General features: G+C 38.8%; 1 protein-coding gene across 9 annotated transcripts in view; it reads left to right on the top strand.

The window, feature by feature from the left end:
- The window catches only part of mark2b (MAP/microtubule affinity-regulating kinase 2b), a 44,137-nt gene that overhangs the window by 17,824 nt on the left and 2,547 nt on the right, over window positions 1-23,766 (top strand). Inside the window, exons 5-18 of one of the 9 annotated variants that reach the window (XM_026267144.1) lie at window positions 1,076-1,141; window positions 1,363-1,433; window positions 1,990-2,046; window positions 4,537-4,773; window positions 4,885-5,004; window positions 5,584-5,683; window positions 5,800-5,912; window positions 6,004-6,142; window positions 6,246-6,385; window positions 8,466-8,554; window positions 13,349-13,492; window positions 18,261-18,524; window positions 20,515-20,541; window positions 23,008-23,046. In XM_026267144.1, coding sequence (XP_026122929.1) covers window positions 1,076-1,141; window positions 1,363-1,433; window positions 1,990-2,046; window positions 4,537-4,773; window positions 4,885-5,004; window positions 5,584-5,683; window positions 5,800-5,912; window positions 6,004-6,142; window positions 6,246-6,385; window positions 8,466-8,554; window positions 13,349-13,492; window positions 18,261-18,524; window positions 20,515-20,541; window positions 23,008-23,046 — 1,606 coding nt within the window. The other 8 variants (XM_026267145.1, XM_026267143.1, XM_026267152.1 and 5 more) reach the window with 8 other exon arrangements.

Raw genomic sequence — 23,766 nt, 5'->3', positions numbered from 1 at the left:
TTTTATAATTCTACTTTATTAATGCATCTCTCTTTATTAGTTGCTGTTTGTTTGGATTTGGAGCATTTCCATTTTTTCCTTTAGGGTTTGTAGGTTTTTATTGTTGCTTATGAGATATTTTTCATGAGAAAAGATTCTTGCTGCTCTGCTCAGGAGACTCATTCTAATGCAGTTTGTAAGCGTAAACTTTAGAGCTAAACTTTGTTTATAATCTTGTCAGCTGCTATAGATAGATGGGTTTTGTAGCTTTCATTATATAGAAATAGATGTGTTTATCACTACTGCTTTTCTTCACACTTCAAACTCATATGGTGTTATCCCACGAAGTACGAATGCCGTGCTTTCGAGGTGTAGATGTGCTACATCAGTGATAAGATTTTTTTTTCTCAACCTCAGTTGTTGGAACTTTTAACCTCAATAGAAAACCTTCGCAGTAAAACTATTTCAACAATCGAGTCGAAGGGCAAATTTTCACAATTCCCTGAAAATATACCACATTGAATTGTTCAGAATACAAACAATGAAAAAGATTCACACCGTTTCTGAATCTGAACTGACAGTTGATTTGTTTGTATACATCGAAAGCTAAAATGCAACAGAGCCATAGCCATTAGCCACCTATTGCTAATAGAGTCCTGCAGTGATGACGTGTTTTTTTTAGGAACAAAACCATGTTAGAATAGTTTGCAAAAGCAGTTATAAACACAGTGGGGCTGTAAAAGTGAACTAGTGTATGTGTGTGTGTATGTATGTCATAAGTAGAACATGAACATGTCTGCCTTGTGTTAACCAAAGACCTTATTTCAGCCAATTAACCAAAAACCTATTTAAAAATTGACTTCAGGACAATGGAACCAGAAGTAAAATGTTAGCCTGTTTCAGGTTTTGACCTACAAAAATGTCATCGCTGTTGAACTCTATTGATTTTGGGCCAGTAAGATAAAGATGTGAATGATTTCATAGAGATGTGTCTTTTCTTGTTAAATCTTGTTTGGGATGTGCCTAAATTTCAATTTCGGTGTGAATAGTCTCTTACATGTTTTGATTTGTGATCATCTCTCTTTTTCTCCACCAGTGAAGTTATTTGAGGTGATCGAGACAGATAAGTCGCTGTATTTAGTCATGGAATATGCCAGTGGAGGTGAGTGGGCTGAAAGACTAGAACTGCCAGCTGTCAATCATGTCAAGACCTACAAATCAGGACACTGCATTTTAAATAATGTCATGAATTCTCCCATCTCCCTTTCTCCTTTGCCTGGTCTGTCTGTTCTTCTCCTCTACTTGTACCACTTCTTCTTTACCTCTTGTCTTTCTTGGTCATTTTTCTACTCCATTGCAATGTTCCCCTCATCCATTTCCAAGGCGAGGTTTTTGATTACCTCGTTGCTCACGGGAGGATGAAAGAAAAGGAAGCGCGTGCCAAATTTAGACAGGTCAGTGCGAGTGCTTGTGAGTGAGTCATGCTTCAGTGTCAAAGCTCACATGTACGTACAGTGAGGTCTGAGTCAAAATGCTTCCATTTTTCTATTCTAACTTTCAATTACTGATCATATCATCAGTTTGAGTGCAGTAGTTGAATTGGAAAATTTACATGAATTAACATAAAAGCTGCCGATCATGTTCTCTAGGATGATGTGCGAATGATCCAAACAGAATCGTGTGTTTTAATGGAAGCAAGAACATCTGACATCTGTACAGAATTTAATTGTAATATTTTACAATAAAACTGTTTTGATTTGTATATATGATCGAATAAATGGAGCCTTGGTAAGCATATACTGTTAAAAAAACAATCAATAGTGGTTTGTGACAGGTGGTGCCAAGTGGTCTTTTTTTTGCTAATATGAGCGTGTGTGTGGATGTGCTCATTAACTCTGCTGTGTGTATGATGGCTTAATTACTGATAAAAAAGCTCAATTAAAGAGCGATAACTCCCATGAGCAGCCTACTCTCCTGATTACTCACCACACCTTCTCTCTGTATCTCTAGATTGTCTCAGCTGTGCAGTATTGCCATCAGAAGTGTATTGTACACCGAGATCTTAAGGTGAGAATGTGCTATTGTGTGTGTGAATTAGGGCCCTTAGTGTCTGTTACATATAAACATGCCCTGAGCAGCAAGATCTGCATTCAGCTGTACCTTCATCTTTCACATGGTCTTTAGTAGTTCTTCTGTGTCTGTCACCAAGTCCATTACAGAAGTCCAGGTGAAGGAATGAGTCCTAACACACACACACACACACACAAGCTATCATGAGTGTACTCTGAACTTTGGAACTGCTGAGCCCAGATCTTCTCCTTGTTAAGATGAAAGGAAGTGTCTCTCTGGATGTACGTTCCCAAGATGATACATGATGATTATCCATGTAACTGAAGTTGCTTATTGGTCCAAACCATCATCATAGTGACTCTTGAACCTTAAAGTTAGTCACTGTCCCCATGCATAACTTAATGTAATTCTCTTGCAACTGGCTCAGGACACCCAGAAATCCTGCATAGTGTACAATTGTGTGTCTGAACCACTTCCTTTTTCTCTCTCTCTATCAGCTTGTCTCTATTTTTGCACACACACAAATACACGCACAGAGGTGTACACTAAATAATGTCACTGTTGTGCTGGAGATGTATTGATTACAATAGAGGGCAGTGTATTCCATATTGATTTAATAGGACAACCACAAAAAATGTACACAAAGTAGCATTGACCCAGATTTGCAAATGTACTGTAATAGTGATGCATCTCTATTTCTCTGTGTGTGTGTTTGTGTAGTAACCATTAAGCCACACCTCTGTTGTGGCTACAGAGGTTTCTGGCAGTTCAGGTTGGATTGCAGGATCTAGATCGCATTTCTTTCAAGTTACAGACATGTTGATTGTATTGTATTCAGAGCTGGTTGCCCCAGCAAAGGAAATTAAAATGATTGCAATAGTATTGCCCTCACTAGTTGCAAGCAAAAAACATACATAATTCAAAAGTTTGGGGTCAGTTATGTGATGAATAGGAGTTTGCCCCCTTCCTGTTTTTTGCATTGTCACACTTAAATGAATTGAGATTATCAAAAAGATTTTAATATTACATTAAGATAACGCAAGTAAATACAAACTGCAGTTTTGAAATAATGATTTTCTGGTTGTAAATAAATACTGCCTGTGCCACCCTTAGCAGCAACAACTGCAATCGAGCATTTGTGATAACTGGCAATGAGTCTTTCACATCGCTGTGGATAAATTTTGATCATGAATGGACTGTTTAAGGTCATGTCACAGCATCTCAATCGGATTAAGTCCGGACTTTGATTTGGCCACTCCAAAACCTTAATTAGTTTTTTCTCGAGCCATTCAGAGGTGAACTTGCTGGTGTGTTGGGGATTATTGACCTGCTGCATAACCCAAATGCGCTTGAGCTTGAGGTCACAGACTGATGGCTGGACAATCTCCTTCAGGATTTCTGATAGAGTGCAGAATTCATGGTTCCATCAATTATGGCAAGTCGTCTAGGTCCTGAAGCTGCAAAGCAGCCCCAGACCACCACACTACCACCACCATGTTTGACTATTGGTATGCTGTTCTTTTTATGAAATGTTGCTGTGTTGGTTTTATGCCAGACTTAACGGGACACACACCTTCCAAAAAGTTCAACCTTTATCGCATCTGTCCACAGAATATTTGCCCAAAAGTTTTGGGGATAATTAAGATATTTTTTTGCAAATGTGAGACGAGCCTTTGTGTTCTTTCTGGTCAGCAGTGGCTTTTGGCTAGGAACTCTCCCATTGATGCTGTTTTTGCCCAGTCTCTTTCTTGTCTTGTTGAATCATGAACACTGACCTTAAATGAATGAAGTGAGGCCTGCAGTTCTTTAGATGTTGTTCTGGGTTCTTTTATGACCTCCTGGATGAGTTGTCGCAGCGCTCTTTGAGTAATTTTGGTAGGCCGGCCACTCCTGGGAAGGTTCAACACCGTTCCAAGTTTTCTCAATTTGTGGATAATGGCTCTGACCGTGGATTGCTGGAGTCCCAAAGTCTTAGAAATGGCTTTATAACCCTTTCCATACATGTTATCTATTTTGGTTCTCATCTGAAATTCTCAAATTCATTCTTGCTAAGGCAGTATAATATCACTTTTGTTGGATTTTCATGCTGCTCATGCCTCATCCATTTCTTGGTTGCTGTGTGTTTGCATGTTGTAAAAGTTTGGCTCTGTTGGCAGAGTAATATAACTCTGCAAACCGAGCCCAGTTAGCACCCTGCATCTGTTGCTAGGCAACACGGCCTCTCTTTGCAGCTAAAGTTGGTGTGTAGATGTTGGGTGGCAGCACAGAGGACAAGTCTCAACACATTCACAAACACACACACAATAGCATGAGAGAACTCATTAGGAAAAGTTGGGCAAACACCCTGAAGGAAGAGAAACAGGCATTTCTGATAGACAATTAAGCGTTGAGGTAAAAAAGGGAGATGTGTGTGTTAACTTAACTTAACACTCCTTGTTCACTGTATCAAACTTCTTACCATTATGCCATTCTCTTTTTCTCCCTCAGGCTGAGAATCTTCTACTGGATGCTGACATGAACATAAAGATCGCTGACTTTGGTTTCAGTAATGAGTTTACGGTGGGCAATAAACTGGACACGTTTTGCGGAAGCCCACCATATGCCGCCCCTGAACTCTTTCAGGGCAAAAAGTATGACGGTCCAGAGGTGGATGTGTGGAGTCTCGGGGTCATACTTTACACGCTGGTCAGTGGCTCGCTGCCTTTTGATGGACAGAACCTGAAGGTGGGAGACACTGAATATCTGTTTAAATGTTCCTGTTTGTCTCTGTCCTTTTATTTATCTTGCTCATTTGTACTGTATCATCCTCATTGTGTTTCTCTTCGTCTTATGCAGGAGTTGCGAGAGCGTGTTTTAAGAGGAAAATATAGGGTTCCCTTCTACATGTCCACAGATTGTGAGAACCTGCTGAAAAAGTTTCTTATCCTCAATCCTACCAAGAGGCTAAGTTTGGAGGTGCGCTTGATTTTTATATATATATATATATATATATATATATATATATATATATATATATATATATATATATATATATATATATATGATATCTGACTGTAAACTAAAATACAAAGGCCTTAGTTTTTTGACTCAACTAAAGCATAAAAATACAATAATATGTTTGGCGATATTTAAGAAACATGTTAAGTCAACATACTTGATTATCTGAAAAACAATGCTATACAGTCAGTTATTCTCCTTTTGAAAATGTGCATTCTGGGCCAGAATGTTGGTCTCTGTTTTGGTTTGCGAAACCTGCCCACTGCCAGTTTACCCAATTGTATTTCGGCACCCCAGGTTGCCAGTTGGCGGAAAACACAATGTATTTCATTTAATTTATGGTCAAGTGCGCTCATTTCTGTTGGTGTAGTCAATCTGGCAAGCCTGTGTGTGTGTCAAGTCTGAGGAGGAGGGCGAGTGAAGAAAAACCCTCTCCAATATTTATTATTTATAGTCTGGTCGACTAAAAACACTTAAATATATGGTTGTGTCATCCCTCACCATTCTCTGTCTTTGTGTCTGCCGTTGACTCAGCAGCAGATCATGAAGGATCGCTGGATGAATGTAGGTCATGAAGATGAAGAGCTGAAGCCTTACATTCAGCCCCAACCTGACTACAAAGACCCCAGGAGAACAGGTGTGTTTGTGATTCTCACACGTTTGAAATTGTTTAGATGTTAAGAAAACGTTCCAAGATTTGAAAGTGTTTCACAAAGGTATTGCATCGACATTGTGTGTATGTTGCCCATTTAGACATGATGCTTCAGCTGGGTTTTAGTCAAGAGGAAATAGAGGAATCTCTCATCAAACAAAAATACAATGAAATCATGGCAACCTACCTGCTGCTTGACTATAGGAATTCAGAGGTACACACATGCATAAACACACGCATACTTTAATGCCCACAGAGGCAGCTAAATGATGATGAACTTTTTGTTTGTAATTTCTGAGTCGCAGCTTGACGAGGGTGTCAACTTGTTGCTAAAGCCACGCCCAGGAAGTGACCTCACTAACAGCAATGGTCCTTCTCCACCTCATGTGGTACAGCGAAGTGTGTCATCCACTCAGAAACCTGTCAGAAGATCAACAGATCAGGGTGAGCGGATTGGGAGAATTTGTGAATGAAGACCTTTTATAAACACACATTCACACGTACTTTATGTTTGCCCTTCATACTCTCTCTTTTCTTTGTCCCTCAGGCTCATACTCGAAACGGCCTCAGGGAGAAAACAAGCATAGAGTGGAGGATTCTGGGAGGAAAGGTTCAGGTAGCTCCACCAAAGTTCCACCCAGTCCAGTTATCTCCAGCGAACGCAAAAAGAGTTCCACGCCCTCTACTGTAAGTGTGTGTCTGTTTGGTGATATATGGTTCTTAGAGATTTATTTAAAAATGTTTTATTGTGTCAGAAAACTGATAAATGTAAAAAACATTTTAAATTCTACATTATTTTGCGTAAATAAATTACTTAACTTAAGTGAAATTAAATTAAGTGAAGTTATGCATTATGTACAGTAAAAAAAATATAATTTTTTTTTACGTCCTTTTCCCCTCTTGTCTTGTCACTTCCACTCTCGACTGCCAAACAAAGACTTTTTTTCAATCTATAAAACACAATTATGCAAAAGAGGGAACTATATTAATTAGAGCGTTTATCTAGACAGAGTGCTTGTTGATCTTTTGCAAGCTAGGGCAATCAAGTTTATCATCAGGACTAATACAGTACCAAAGTCACGTCATGTTCTTTAGTTCAGTTTTCCATGTACTTGAAGAACATGTAATTACATTATGGATAGAGGAAAGCTTTTGACATAATAAAAGGGTAATTTTTAAACATCTTAACTACTGCTTCTGTTCCCAGTTACACGAGGGTGCTCTGAAAAGCCTATTTTTCATGCAGCAGATGGCTGGAAGGGCTTGCCCAGGGTTGAAACGCACTCACTGACCAAGAGATGTTTGGCACGTCCAAAGCTCATGGCTCCTGCTCTCAAGTTATTTCTGTGAAAATGCTACAGAGGATGTTATTTTGAGCTTCAACACACCACATAATACTTAAGAGTTTCTAGGTTTGCACAACTTTAGATACTGTGCCTTTTCGCTTTGTTTTTAAAATGCAAATACTATTGTATGAATAGGCCTTATCTATTGTCTAACTGCTACTCTTCTTATTATTAGATTTTATTTTTAGTTCAATTCAAATTTATTTGTATACCACTTTTTTAAGACACAAATCATTGCAAAGCAGCTTTATTTTAAAGTTATTTCAAAGTTTCTACATTATATTCAGTAGTAGCTTATCAGTGGTGACTGTCACATTGATGTCCATATGGCAGAAATGTACAGTAAAATTCATGCATTTAGTTAGACGTTAATGATTGTAGCAAGATTAGGAAGTTTTGTACGTTTTAAAAGAATTGGCATCATCTGAGGTTCTCTGAGGAAGATCTAAATTTATTTTATTTTTTCACTTGCCAAGGCTGCATTTTCTCATTGTTGTTGACATTTTTTGTACGTTTATTTTTCATCTAATATTTATATTACATTTTTATTTCAGTTTACAAAAACAGTTATTAATAGTTCTAGGGCAGCGGTTTTCAGTTCCAGTCCTCGTGATTGACAGGATATTCGGTCATGACTCCAGTTCGAAGCGAACGTATGTGTTCCATTCAAAGGGCATTCAAGTGTGTGAGACATGAATATAAATTGTATTTATTTAAATAGGTATATTATGTCACACTCCACACTTCTCTAGTAAGTTTCGTCTGTGTGTGAAGACACAGCAGGCCGTGGTGTAGCAAAAATTTGTGAATAAATTTTCCGAAGTGAAGTAAACATCAACGGATTTCCCCTCTTCAGGGAGTAATAAATTAAATAAATAAATGTATACATTTAGCAAATTATTTTGTCCAAAGCGACTTACAGTACATTCAGGCTAACATTTTTTCCTAACGTGTTCCCTGGGAATCGAACCCACAACCTTATGCACTGCTAATGCAATGCTCTACCACTTAGCCACAGGAACATTAGGGAACACTGTGTAGGGACCATGTCAGTCAGAAAACAATTATTTTCTAATGAGCTGATGATCTGAAATAATGTGTGTTAAACGAGAGAGCAGTTTTTAAGGCATCTTTACATAGCTGAGTTAGGGCTACTTTGTGCCTGCTTCAAATTCTGTGTAAAGACATAATCCTGACTAAATAATGCCAGCTGTGACCCACGCCAGTCCCTAGTATCAAAATATATGGTTATCATTGCTGTGTAAATGCATTTATGCTCACTCCGAGCAGCTTTAGACCTTCTGTGTGAAGACACCTAAATGCCACTTCAAAAGTACTTCTCTGAAAGCTTTGCAGTGTAAATTTGGTATTAGTTAACAGTAACAACATTGGTTTGCACCTGTGTGTGTTTGTGATTTCAGAATAGTATCCTGTCCACGGGCACAAGCCGCAGCAGAAATTCCCCCGTTTCTGAGAGAGCCACTTTAGGAGTGCAAAACGGCAAGGACAGGTACACCCAAACACACATGCATCTGTTGAAAGAGTGTAAATCTAAAAAAAGACAAAGTACAGAAAACACTTAACCTTTCTCTTACTGTCACACACACGTATACGGGCACAGTTCATCCCTCTAGATAAGATCACTAACACAACCAGTCACCAGTTTCTCTATTTTATATTGCACACACACACACACACACACACACACAGTCTACTTCTATCTCCTCTCCCTATGCTGTTGGCCGTTACCTGCCATGGAGCCCAGACTGGCATGCTTTTGATCTCCAGAAAGGCCAAGTTGTGCCAGATTGGCATACTTCATCCTGGATTTCAGCTGGATTAGTGATGCCTAAAGAACCATCTCATTCAGACCCACACACTAATTTACAGAGAAAAATGTCCATCACCAGAGTATTCTTTTGAAAACATTTTAGATGCCTTAATTGGTTAAATCCCAGTCACACATGCATGCATTAAAGCATCATCTAAACCCCATATAAACCTCCCACCATCATCGCCAAAAAACACTAAGTCACTCATCCTTCTCTTCCTGTGCACCACTAACCATTCAAGCATCATAACTCCTTCTCCTCCAGCATTCATGTTGCTGCTTAAATTCACATTTCACACACTCCAGTGTCTTCACTATATCAGTTATGCTTAAGCATATGCATGATTTTTAAAAATGGAGATAGAGCTTTCTGCCTACTGGATTCTTGTTGCATGATGATGATGTCTTCTGTGCTACCAAAGTGTTGAATGGTGACCATCAGGTGCTTTAATTGTGCTCATGAGTCAAATCGACATGCATGTACCTTGTAGTTTAAAAAATGTTCAGTGGTTAATCAACTGAGACCAAACGTATCTGTGGGAATTTTAACTTTAAATGTGCACTATTGCTCTGTCAACAAGTGTCAGCTCCAGTGCAGAAAGCCCTATGCCATTAGTAATAATGAAGGCTTGTTCAGACCAAGTCTAAATATACAGGGATGATACAATTTCAAAAGGAAACAATGCATTTCTATGAACTCCTTTGTACCAAGCACTGAATAATATACCACATGGATCATTTGTTGTACTTTTATCATTATTATTAGTATTGTTAGTGTCATTATTTGTTTATGGTTCTGATTGAGAAAACAAACTATCAGACGAATAAGATATTAGCTTTTAGGTCATGTGTCAGGAACTGACCTATCAACAAACTGAAAAAAAGGTCTTTATGGTTTGATACGTTTTCTTAAGCGAGCATCAAATCAGCATATAAGAATGGTTTCTGAATTATCATGTGACACTGAAGAACGGAGTAATGACAAAATGTAACTTTGTCATCGCAAGAGTAATTAAATTTTTTAAGATAGTGAAATGGGAAAGTTATTTAAAATTGTAATAATATTTCACAATATTACGATTTTGCTGTATTTTAGATCAAGTAAATGCAGCCTTGGTGAGTATATAAGAATAATTTAAAAAATGTAATTAATTAAAAAAAGACTCCAGACAGTAGTGTATATACAGAACAGTTGCTATATAAAAAAGGAATATGTATTCGTACGTGAAGTAAGATAAATTATGGCAAAGGATCAGGAGTGACCATTGACCAGGATTTATTAATTTAATTATTTTAACTTTCATCGTTGGACTTGATGTGTGTGGTTTTGGTGCAAGGAGTTGTTATACTTTCTCTCATTCTCTCAATTCTCTCATCATTTACTCACCCTCATGTCGACCCAGATGTACATGACTTTCTTTCCCAAAGCTGATGCTTCAAAAATCACACGGAATGAACATGAAGGTAATCGACACGGCTAAAGTTATTGAATCAATGTCTGAAGTAAAACTTTTTTTTTTTTTTTTTTAAACTATAACCTATCACTTCTGGCCAACTGTCATATGTCTTGTTCTGAGGCAGGGGTCCTGTACACTTTCATTATTTGGAGAAAGATTGATTATTTTTAGAAAAAGTAAGTCAGAAGTCCTGTGGGATGACATAAGAGTGAGTAAATGATGAGATGTTTTTGGGCGGAGTATCACTTGAACTTGGTGTGAACAAGTCTTTAACTGTTGTTATTGGAGTTGTGCTCTGTTACTGTAGTATGTATGTTATGATAACACTGATAAATGATGAAGACCCCATGAATTCAAATGATGCTTTCTAGAATAAGAACATCATCTGTTCTTATCATCAGCTTTTGGCTAGCAATAGCAAGTAGCAATCATGTGATGTATACAAAAGGCTATTTAAAAACAAACGTCCTGCGCTATGCCATCCCCCAACTTCCTGTTTAAGTAACTAATGTTTCGACACAGGAAAGAAAACTGTTTTAATCAAACGATTTCATGGGGTCTTTGAAAGTTATAACCTTTTGTCCTTTTAATGCAACTGCAGGTTTTGTTGATTTGCCTGTGTGTTTTCTCATGAGCTTATCTGAAGGCATTCAGACGGTGTGTCGGGTTAAATATTCCCCACACATCCCTCTTTCTTTTCATTTCTTTCTCTCTCTCCTGGATCGTTTGTCTTTGAACACTCATTTTGTTTTTCTTCTGTCTGCGTTGTGAGTGTGTGTGACTCTGTGTGTCTTTGTTAGTGTATGTATAGCTTTAAATGGATTAGGGTGGCTTGTGATGGAAAAAAGCTCCATTAACTCTGTTGTAGGGTTGCTGTAGTCGTCTGTAATAGGCTTAGCTTCTCTCTGCCACATAGCAAGGTGATAGCATGTTATTTCTCCACCACAAGCTCAACTAATCCCTGCATGGTAATGTGTGGCTGTGTGTGTGTATGTGTGTGTGTTTCTTTTGTGCTTTTCTGTGAAATCAGCACTCTGTTTGACCTCTTTCTCCCTCCCTCCATCTTCCCCCCCTCTCCTGTACCATTCACCATTGTCTCTCACTTCAGACGCCCAGATCTATCTATCTATCTATCTATCTATCTATCTATCTATCTATCCGTCTGTCTGTCTGTCCAAAGTATACTTTGTTTTTGTAGCCTTACATTTTAACGCGTAGCCTTTCAATGTATACTCCATTTGATGCTGTGCATGAACGTGGGAAATCGACACATTTGCTCATAAAAGGACATGTATTATAGAAAGCTTCATCTATGTCTGCTCTGTTTTTCTCCATTATGACCGATAACAAATATTTTTGAACTCTTCTAAACCAAAGCTGAGCTGTCTCATAAACTCTTTAGTGTCATTTTCTACTAGGGGCGTAACGGTACGCAAAAATAACTGTTCGGTACGTACCTCGGTTTTAAAGTCACGGTTCGGTTCATTTTTTGTACAGTAAGGTAAAGAAATGCAAACATTAAACTGGAGGTTATTTATTACTATACACTTTTTTATATATACTTTTTAATAAAATATATATAAAATAAAAAAAGAATAAGTAATAAAATATTGCTGCAAAGTTCTCCACTAAATAAAATACTCTGTCTCAAACCAATATTATATAATAAAATATAATGAAAAATATAAATAAATAACTATGATTACAGTGCAGCATTACCAATCCCAGCTTGTAGGCCTGCTTCACCAGAACCGTGCCGTGCGTGCCTGCTGCTGTAGGTGACAGGGAGACCGCCGACAGACCAGGCTCTTGTCTTCATGACAACAATATCTAAACTTCATGTTGAGCATAAATATAAAGCCTAGAAAGGACACCGTTGTCAGTATTGACGGCAAAATAGACTATGTTTGACAGGTGCAATATTTGAAAATTGATAGTAATAAATTTTTTTAATTACATTTACATCTGAATTTATGTCAGCCTATAGACTTTCAAACATCAAAGTGTCATGAATGAATATGTATTTGTGTACAAGATTACATATAAACATATTTTCCTATTCTATTTTGCCTGGAAACGCCTCCAACACGCTTGCTTGTCGCGTGAAAAATAGGCGTCGGTTCTATTTCTACCATGCACGCGTTTTCCTCGTGGCTCGAGCCTCGCCTGAGATGCACGTCTCACGTAGGCAGTCTGCAAGCTCTAACCTGTTAACATAGGAACCGAATTAGAGAAAGATGGGAACTGAGACGCTTGCGCCATGCATCCTGTGTGTCGCAGGCCTTTAGAATTAGCTGCAGGGCGGGATTTGCGCTGAACGCGGAAACTTTCGCCACTTAATATGTTCATTTGGAAACACAAAAAGTTCTTATGTTCCGCGCATAAAATATTGCATTCCGTCATTCGGTACACACGTGCACCGCACCGAAAGCCCTTTACCGAAACGGTCCAGTACGAATACACGTACCGTTACACCCCTATTTTCTACTGTGAAACAACTGCTGGGAATAGTGTTGCCACCTTGTGGAAGAACTGATTACTGCAATATAACCGCACATGTGCAACCTTTGTGTACAAAGTACAAAATTTGGGTCTTGTGAGTACAGAACACACGTACTGTTCTGATGATGAAATTTGCGTCATGCACACTGTTCCTCGTGTACGCATAAGAAGTGAAGTATACTTTGGCCTTTACACTGTATTCTGTCAATCTGTCGCTATGTCGCCCTGTCTATTGCTCTGTTATCATTCTATCCATTTATCTCTCTATGGCTATAACTATCAAGCTCTCATCTATCTATTTTTCTATCCATATGTCTATCTATTGCCTGTTTGTTGATCTGTATATTGGTCTTTCTGTGTTCATCATTCTCTATAATGTGTGCGAAGTGTTGTTTCTAATGGAATGCTTCTCCTCCCTCCCTCTCTGCCTCCACACATACGTACACACTCATGTTTGTGTGTGTGTCGATTTGTGCGTGTGTGTACGGAGGGGCCGCTGTCTCTCTCCCCTCAGCCTAAACACGCCTGGGTCCCGTGCCTCCACGGCCTCAGCGGGCGCCGTGCTCTCCTCATCCTCTTCCTCACGCACCCGCCATCACAAGTCCCTCTCCACCTCTGCCCATCCCTGCCCCGCAGACCTGCACTCACACCGGCCCAGGCAAGTCCTCACGCCGCCAAAGAGAGAACCCAACAGGAAGCCAGTCATGTCAACTACTGAACAGTGATAAAGTGATGAAATCTGGGAAATGTAGTATGTCTCTGGGGGTTTCTGCATTCTTAGAAATAATTTAATTGTCAGGGAAAGAGCTTGCAGGAAGTCAGGGCATGACAAAAGTCGACAATGTCAACACTGGGAGATGGCTGATATACAAGGCTAAAACAAGACAGATTTTCATATCCCTTCTGAAAAGACCAGCACAGCTGGACACCAGCATATGTTTTGGCTTGTGCCCCACAGTTGTGTAACGGCTTCTTCACTAGTAGGGGAAAAGATAGAGGCAGCCAAAAATGTTAAATCATAATTTACTCACCCTTGTATCATTCCTGATCTGTATATGGTATTTTGGAAAATTTAGTTTTTTTTTTTTTTTTTGTTCGTACAGTGCAAGTCAAGAGTTCTTTTGGACCTCACTGACTTGAATTGCATGGACAAAAATGAAAGTCATACAGGTTTGGAACGACATTAGGCTCATCCAGAAAAATCACACTAAATTTTCAGTTTGAGTGAACTACTTCTTTAAACCAGCAAGACTTTCTTGGTCAACCAGTTTCACTGGAAAACAAGAAACATGCAGCAATGTCTGTTCTTTTAAACATTGTCTCCTATCCTCTCTTGACCATCACTGTAAGGCTACTAATAACAACCTCATATTCACACTATACACTGACCACACCAGGAACACACCATAATTTATAGCGCTGCAGTTAAGGCAGCATGGAGTGTGAGTGGTTCGAATAGCCTGTCAGTGCTGCTTAAAGTGAATGGCTGGTCTGTTGCATACAGTGAGCTGAGCGTCTTCAGAGCGTGGTTGGGGACCATTGAGAGAAGGTACTGCTGACCTGTTACATTGTCTCTCTCACTCCTCTGTTCATCTCTGCCCCCTGTGCACTTTCTCCCTTCTGGAGTGAAATGTACCTCAGTGCAAGGGCCATATATTCAGATCTGTGCACTGTATATATGAGTGAGTGAGGGGTCATGTACAGCACATAGTGTGGCTTATTCTGTCTCTCAAATTCTTTTCACGTGACTCATGTCTGAACACTAGTGTTGACTTCCACAAGTGCTACAAATAACATACAGGAAGGGAGATTTTACAAGGTTTAACTGAAAATAGTGACAGCAAACGGAAGAAAAACATAGAACTGATGTAGCAAAGGCAGGCTCATGGGTTTGATTCCCAGGGAATGCTTAAAAGGGGTCATATGAAAATGCTAAAAAAAAAAACATTATTTTGTGGAAAAAAAAAATAAAAATTCACAATCTGTAAAAAAAAATTCTCCTCTATGCCCTGCTTTTCTGTAATGTAACGTTTTTACAAATATCATCGTTCTGAAAAGTGTGGTGTGCTCTGATTGGACAGCTTTCTAGTGCATTGTGATTGGCCGAATACCTCAAGCGTGTGACGGAAATGTTATACTTGTACTATATTTTTATGGATTGCGTTGCATCACGCCGCCGAAACATAAAACCATGTCTGCATTTGTGATTGGAAGAACAACAAACAACAAGCGCTACACAAACAGCCGGCATTGTTTAGGAAATAGTCCTCCGTAAAACGAACGAAAAACACAGCGTCTCCACGACATAGCGGCATCAAGAATACTACAGCGAGAATAAAAGTTACACCTTTCTTAGTGTAAACATTTGGGCAGTGTTATGCAAATGTTCCCACACAGTGACGTAGACGTGGGGGTGTGTTTAAACGAGCCGTTTAAGGGGCCGTTCACATATCGCGTCTTTTGCACGCTCAAGTTCGTTATGGAAGCGACGCCGTTTTTTCCAGGCGCGTCCGCACCGCATCGAGTTAAAACATTTCTACTTTTTAGAAAGCCGCAAGCGCACCGCGGGTCATGTGACAAGAACTAACCAATCAGCTTTATCCTTTCCCGTAACAACGTTGAAAGCTCAGCTAAGTTGAAGGAACTGCTGTTCATAGTTGTATGTGGATTGCCATTTTGAAATTAATTTAGAAGCAGAGCTACTGCAAGCGATTTTTAGAGCTGCAAATCCATTTCTGAAATTTCCGCATCTTCATGGAGAGAGCACATCATGGTTGCTTAGCAAAAGCAGACACCTCAGGGGCGCAACTGCCCGAGCGCTTTGGAAAGAAGGAGAAAACGGCGCGCCTAGCGTTTTCCACGCGTTTTAGGTGCGATATGTGAATGGCCCCTAAGGGGGGTGTGGACTAATCTTAACTTTTATAAAGAATATCTCTTTGGGTTTCAGACTTTAGTCTTTGCAACTTTAGGGATCTTATCTATTCACAAACAGCTTGTAAATCTCCAAAGAGAAATAAAATGCATCAAATGACCCCTTCAAATGTAAATGTAGAAAGAAATATTTGTTCATGCAACTTTCTCAAGACACATTTAGCTGCCACTGGATCAATCTCTCTTATATCTTATGAACTGAAAAGTCAGAGGCTAATCAAACATTCCAACAATTTACATGAGTATAACCTGGTGTCAGTGATAACTCTAGTTTAATGCTTTGCTGCCAAGAAGAACATCAACATGAGTCACGTGCAAGGGCCTTCACTTTGACAACTTAGGACTGTGTGGTTTGCCACTGTGAAAAACTCTGCTTCAAGAGAGAACATAAATGGAATATGTGAATAATACTATATGCATGTCAGAACACACATGAAATATGTATGATGTGACATGTCAAAAGTGCAGATGTGTTTTCCCAGTGGCATGGGTTTGGTTCTTAAGCTCCTGCTCATATTTGCTAGAGTGAGTGCTTGTATTTAATTTTTATTTCTTAACCTTTAGCTGTGTGCCATATTTAACATACTACAGTGTTATCATGGGAACGTCTGAGTCCTTTGCTAAGATGTTGTGTTTGTGTGTATTAGTTTGCACAGTCAGAGTTAGTCAATTAATTTTTCCCCAAATCTGCCCCTGAGTATTCTTGCTCCATGGTAAAGTTGGACACTCTCCCAGTGATGTGCAGTTTTTCAGGCCCCCGGTTAAACCATCCTTAAGTTTAAGTGATGACCTGCTGTAAACTTTTGTGTAAAGAGGGTTTGAGAAGGTCATTTTTAGCCAGTGTATTGAGGTCATACCTGGATCTGCAAAAGGTAAGTAATTGCAGTGCTGCCGAAATGTAAAAAAAAATAAAAATAATAATAATAAAAACAGCTCAATTGAGGTGAAAAAGGGAGAGAAATTGAGTCCGTGGCATTGTAAATGCTGATCCTAAGGAATCAACTAATTTGTTTTACTCCAAGTCAGCATGAAATGATGCTTACAATCCATTTTACTTGCATAATATGATTAATTTCAGGATGAATCAGAGTATTCAAAGGTATAAAATTGTTAGTTGGGACATTATCCATTCGGAATTACTGTGGTCCTAAAATTCCAGCTTTGTTTTATTTTATTCATAATATTTGTCTTTAGAATAACATGCAACAAAAAAAAAATTACTTGCACAGTAAGACAAGAAAAATAAATGGTGTCGAATTTGATTTCATGTTGGCTGTAAAAAAAAATTTTTTTTTAAGTTTTTACTTTCTAGAAGTGGACCAGTGTGTGTAACCTTGTCAAATCAGGAGCTATAAACATGTCCCTAAATGAGATGATAATGTGGTGTCTGTTTATAGAGCAGATCATAGTTTGTTATTCCAAACACAGCTATGTTTCTGAGAAGGGTCCAGCATACTTCACTTCCTGGCTGAAGTGGTTGGACCGTGTTTGTGATCTAGCTTTGGTGGGTCATGTGACCTCCCTGGCTGTGCTTGTGCCAGCTGGCAACTGGTTCTGGCCAGGTTCTACTACACTGGTTGGCACTTAAACTGATGTTGGCATGGACCTGTCATGGTTGGATGAGATTTTCACAGACAGTGTGCAGAAAGGACAGCTATGGGGGAGGTGTGCTGCTTCACTACACACGCTTGGTTGGACACACTGACTCACACACACACAAATTACAGTGCACAAGTTTCACAATATCCCTGATCTGTGTGTGTGTGAGAGAGAGAGACGGATTGTGTGTCTGTCCATTGGGCCAGAGCTATGTCTGTGTTCTCTTCTCTGCAGTCAACATATTGTATTATTTTGAGATTACATAATATAAGTACTTGAGCACTGTAAAAGCCAGAACAGGGTTTCTGATACTTTAACTATTGGTTTACCATATTGAAATCTGTATTTTTGAAGTTAAACATGATTTTACGGAGATTGTTTTATGAATACATAAATCAAGTGTTTTTCATATTTACAAAGCAGGTTTGAAACACCCATTATCTGCTATTCTTTCTGCAGACATAAGTCTTGAAAATCAACCTTCCATATTTTATTATATATTTTTAAATACATTTAATTTTCATTTAGGTTACACTTTATTTTACAGTTTAATTGTATATTTAAGTACTTAGTTAACTACGTATTTATGAATATAATTATGCATAATTTATTGCAACAACGTGCGACAAGGATACTTTAAAATATATATATATGTGTGTATATATATATATATATATATATATATATATATATATATATATATATATATATATATATATTTTTTTTTTTTTTTTTTTTTTTTTTTTTACTTTTTTTTAAATATAAAACATTTAAAATGCATTTAAATATTTACTGAAATCACTTTTATAAAAAATATATAAATATAAATACTGATCCTGCCATGTCCTCATCTTTCTTTGTTTCCTTTTCTCTGGGGAAAAATTGCTTTGTCACAGTGATCCCCCACAGAGAGCACCTGGTGCTTCCCCATCAGCCCACAATATCAGCAGCGCAGCTGGGACGGACCGTACCAATTTCCCTAGAGGGGTGCCCACCCGCAACACTTTCCACCTCGGCCAGCAGCGGGGCGCACGGGACCAACAGGGTTCTCCTTACCACGGAGGCCCCGCCTCCCCTTCTCTCTCCCACGGCAACAGCCAACAACGACGACCCGCAGCTTCCGGCATCTTCAGCAAGTTCACCTCCAAGTTTGTGCGCAGGTGAGATAGACAACGAGTGTTGGATGAATCAGTAGATTGACATGGAGCTGGAGCAATTACAGGGGAAGTCACTGATTTCAGGAGGTGCTAACAGCCCGAGTAGCCCGATTGTGCCCGAGCATGGTGGTGTGAGGATGAGTGTGATGAATGCCGGGTGTATTCATCAGTTAAAAAGATAGACTAGGTGATGATGAAAAATAGACAAAAGAGAACACAGCAGCACATTCTCACACCTTCTGCTGAGGGTTATCTCATAGGTGTCTGTCATTATATTCAGTTAGTGTGCTGTTGGTTGTCCGTCTGTGATCAAACAGCATCACAAGTGGATTTGTTCTTGCAAAACGCCGGCACATGTAATCGCAGTGTTCAACAGAGTCTTGGGTATTGTCATCATTTCACCCGCAAGGTCAGTCCTTCATAAGGCAATCAAAGTGCTGTCAGTATCCATAATCCCAACACGAATCTCAGCTCATTTAAACACATGCATATTTCTCATCAGTTTCATCATCTACCTTTTCCGCACCTCCATGGCGACAGTATCCTTGGTAACAGCTGAGGTATTGCATTCCCCTGCTCTATAAATACTTGTGGAGGGGACACCTTGGCATCCACTCACTAGTGCCAGTTTACAAAAAACCTAAGGCTTACATTGTGCTGTATTGCTTCTTCAAAAGCACAAAACTCATGTTTAAACTGCTAGATGAATAATCTGAGTTGCACTTTGAGGAACATGAGAACACCTACATGTTCGGTATTATTCTTTCATTTCTATTCAGTCTCAGATTTCAAAAGAAAGGGTGAATTGACAGATGGCATTTTCTGTTTTGTCTGTGTATATCTGTTTGTTTTTGTGTCCTTTTGTGTATACGTGCAAGCCAGTGTGGGAATGGTTCGACATGAACCAGATTTGTGTGCTTTAATAAATGATTGTAAACATCTTTTCTTAAAGTCAACATGAAATGGCATTCACAAGCCCTTTTATTTCTGAGATATGATATTTTTCTAAATGAAGCAGAATATTAGTGAAAAATGGCCATTGAATAGGGCCAGGCATGTATGTGGTTATACCTTAATGGCAGTACCTTTGAATATATGTAATATCTGCAACTTTTATTACACTACCATTTTAAAGTTTGGGGTCATTATGATTCTTGAGCAGCAAATCAGCATATCAGAATGATTTCTGAAGGATCACGTGACACTGAAGAAAATTCAGCTTTGCCATCACAGGAATAAATTACATTTATAAAAATATTGTTATTTTAAATTGTAATCAAATTCAACTATTAACCAGTATTAAGAAATATTACTGTATTATTAAACACACAAAAACTGCAGCCTTGATGAGCATAAGAGACTTTTAAAAAACAATGCAAATTCTACCAACCTCAACATTTTTGAATGGTAGTGTATATAAATGTAATATGCCTTGTATTTACCGGCTAGATTATTTTATTGAAAAGGTTGCATTATCTACAACAGTATGTCTGAAACTGTAACTACTGGCCATTGGTTAACGTAATTAGTGGCCTATGCCAGTCATTTCAGAGGTGGATCTAAATGATGAAAAGTTATTTTTCTTTAGTGTAATTTGCAATGATTATCTGTGCACATGTACTAAATTTCCAGTCTTATTGTGCCATGAATTAAGTAAATTGGGTCAGTTTTGATTTCATGTTGGCTTTAACAATACTTCAGATTAGCCGGTTTAGCGCTACTTAGTTTGTGTAAGCATTCCAGCCCTTTTATGAGTGTTAATAATTGACTTTATAGTTTAATTGCATGCAGTGACCCATATCACTAATGTTATTTGCTCATTTTGTACAGTTTAAACAGATAGCCCATCAAATAACCCCAGACTGCTTGTTGCTGTGTCCAGGGCAACCCGGCCACTTTATGACATTTTCATTTGCTTTTTTGCTCTTCAATTTACATACATACATTACTTTCCTTTTTTTTTCTTCTTTTTTTCTTTTCTTTTGTTTTGTAGAAATCTGTCACTCAGATTCCCCAGAAGGTAGGCAACGATGACCCTAACCCTTTTGTTTAAGGCTTGTTTTGACCTTTTTATTTCTCTTTCCCTGTTCCTTATCTACATCCCTCAGTGTGTTCTGTGATTGGCCCTTTTTTTTCCCTGGTTGTTTATTTTGTGTGCAGTGTCATCATGACCAGCACTTATAACCAACTTCAGCCCTAAAAACACCACCGTCCTCAACTTTCCACAGTAACACCCAGTGCCTCTCCTGCCCGTCTCCATCCTTTTATTTCCCCTCCCTGTCAGTTTACCTGGTGACCTCACCTGTGTGTCCCAGATTCTGTGTGTGACTAGTGCCTCTGCCTGCTCGAATAACACAGGGCTTTGATAACAGGACCTGATGTCAAAATTAAGACTGCTAAAAGGATATGGTTTCATGGAAAAAGAAATCCACAAGCACAGCTACTTTCATGCACTATTGTTCAAAAGGTTTGGGTCTGTATGTTTTTTTTTTAAAGAAATTAAAAGCTTTATTCAACAAGGATGCATTAAATTGATCAAATGTGACAATAAATATATTTGTTGTCTTAAAAAGATTTTTATACTTTGTATTCACCAAATTATCCTGTAAAAAAAAATTCACTGTTACCATAAATGGTTCTTGAGCACCAAATCAGCATATTAGAATGATTTCTGAAGCATCATGTGAAACTGAGACCTGGAGTTATGGCTGATATGGCTGCTAAAAGTTCAGCTTTGCCATCACAGGAACAAATTACATTTGAAAGTTTATTCTAATAGAAAACATTGTAATAATATTACTGTATTTTGATTAAATAAATGCAGCCTTGGTGAGCATTAGAGACTTTTGAACGCTAGTGTATGTTGCAATTGTTTTAGCAGAGGTCATTTACACCATGCCTTCCTCATTTTGGCTCATAGAGGAAGTCATTGCTTGAATAGCTGAGCAAAAAATGGGAAACAAAATACTGTTAACAATTAATATGAATTATGTTCATGTAAATGTCACTTCTAGAAAGCATGTTGTTATGCTAAAGGCAGTCTGCCATTGTAAATCTAAATGTTAATATCAGATATTTTTTAAACTGGAAATGTAAAATGAAAAAGGTTAAAGGATGACAAAGACTGATGGATCAAGAATGGTTATCTTGTTCTGAAAGTCTTCTGAAGCATTTCATCTCTCTTTCTTTCACTTGCTCATTAACAATGACAACAGCTACTGAAGCTGAGAACGGCCAGCTATCAGGCTCTGTCCTGCTCAAACACCTAAAACCAAACTTTCCCCATCACACTTCTCTCTCTCTCTCCCTCTCTCTGTTTATGCGCCATCGTCAGAATCTGTTTGACTGATGACTCACTCACTCACACACAGGCACCTGGTGAATGGACATCACCATCTGTCTGAAGTTACTAACCACTTGGGCCACTGGCACAAAAACATGGAGTTTGAATTAACAAAGACATTTTCTTCCACTGACATGATTATGTTGATAACCTGTGTTCATGTTTTAGTAACTAAAGGGATGCGAGGTGCTTATATCGTTGTAGAGACCAGCAGAGGGCGTAAGCGAGCAGTTTATTAAAGGAAATGTATGTCTTTGCGCCCTCTGGTGGTCAAACCTGAAGATTGTATTTTACGTGACTCGTGTCTGTTGGTGACCAACTGTTCTTTGCAGGACTCGTCAAATGTACTGGCTCGTGTTTGTTTCAGTGCTTAAACAACTCAAATGCTGCTTTGCTCGTTTTTTAACCATTTCGTATGACGCGTGCTAACAAAGTCCTGTGCCGTTTCTTTCATTGTCTCACTGTCTGACCACGTGACTGAGTTGGTGTGTTTCTGTCTTCAGTGTGGTGGTGTTTTTTTTTTAAAGTGACTCTTAGCATAAGGGTTCTGACGGTATTGTCAGTTAAGGGCCTGTTTGTCTGTGTCTGGTGGCATGTTCGGGATGCTTGTGTGCTCGGTCAGACAGACTACAGGGGCAGGTGACTGTTGGATGCAGTAGTTACCATGGTGATGGGGCTCTGTAGAATCCTTAAGCGCGTCTTGGACAGACCTGCATCATTCCACCCTCACTTCATGTTATTGAAGCAGTCTTTCTGATTCATCTGTTCATTGGCATTACACATGCACTAGTTGCATACAGTAGATCAGCTCAGTAACTGTGTTGAGAGTGCAATTTTTTCGTAAATATATAGATGTATAGATCAAAGCAATATCACACAGGGTACTGAGCTGTTGTATTGAATGTATAACTTCACTGCTTTGACTCTTTTGTGAGCAGCAGGCTACAGGCGATACACTGCATAAGTAGCATTGAAATGAGTTTTAAAATAGGAATGAACAAGTGAATCAGTGGAGTGTGGTGGTTCTGGAGATGATTTCATAACCTCATGTGGTGCTAGACAGTCCTTGCCCTTCCTGATCACTGTACTGCATGAGTTGCACTAGAACTCAGACTAAGACTAAACTCTTGAATTTTTTTCGAGGAGCCCCTATGAGGGAGAGGGTCAAGAGGAGGGGACCAGGTGAGAACAAAACATAAGGATTTCTTCATCAGACCTAATCAGTAGATCTTTAGGAGGTGTAATTGGGCAGAAAGGGGGCTTTTAAGTGGTTGATAATTGTTTTTTAACAAATATTAGTAGTTACCCGGTGGGATTTAATTGGAGGATTAATCGCAGTGTGGATGATCGTGTGTGGGAGTACCTGGGATGTGTTTTGATTTTTAATTGATTCATAATTTGTGTCTTAAGTTTGTTTACAATGAATACATTTCAGATTACTGCCTGTCTCTCCGTTTCTACATGGCAAACACATACACAGTAGAAAGTTTTCTGCTTGGGGACTGCTTATAATAATCAAATCTTTAATTCCGTGAACACATCTTCCTCAATTCGGACCTGCACTAACAACATTAAGTCATTTGAACAAACTGAATCATATTTAGTCTTCTTATGAGAGGGAGATTTACAGCTTCTTAAAGGCTCAACGTGAAGCTAAGCAGGCTCAGGCTTCCCGCAACTGTCATGTTCACTCAAGAGTCAATAAAAGGTTCTACTTTAAGCATGTGAGGTGTGACTTCACATCCTTAGCACGAGAGATACAAGAATGCCTTAATGAAAGGTGTTCACTTGAAGCAGAAGCCTTTCACTGTTCCATGTGTTTGTGCCACATCAATTTGCACACAAACAGATGCATGCATGCTTTCCTCTGCAACGTTTAAAGTTGTTTATTGCCGTATGTCT

This window comes from Carassius auratus, chromosome 7 (assembly GCF_003368295.1).
Source record: "Carassius auratus strain Wakin chromosome 7, ASM336829v1, whole genome shotgun sequence".
Taxonomy (NCBI): Eukaryota; Metazoa; Chordata; class Actinopteri; order Cypriniformes; family Cyprinidae; genus Carassius; species Carassius auratus.
The sequence above is the reverse complement of the archived record's forward strand: the minus strand, read 5'-3'. Positions and strand labels throughout refer to the sequence as shown.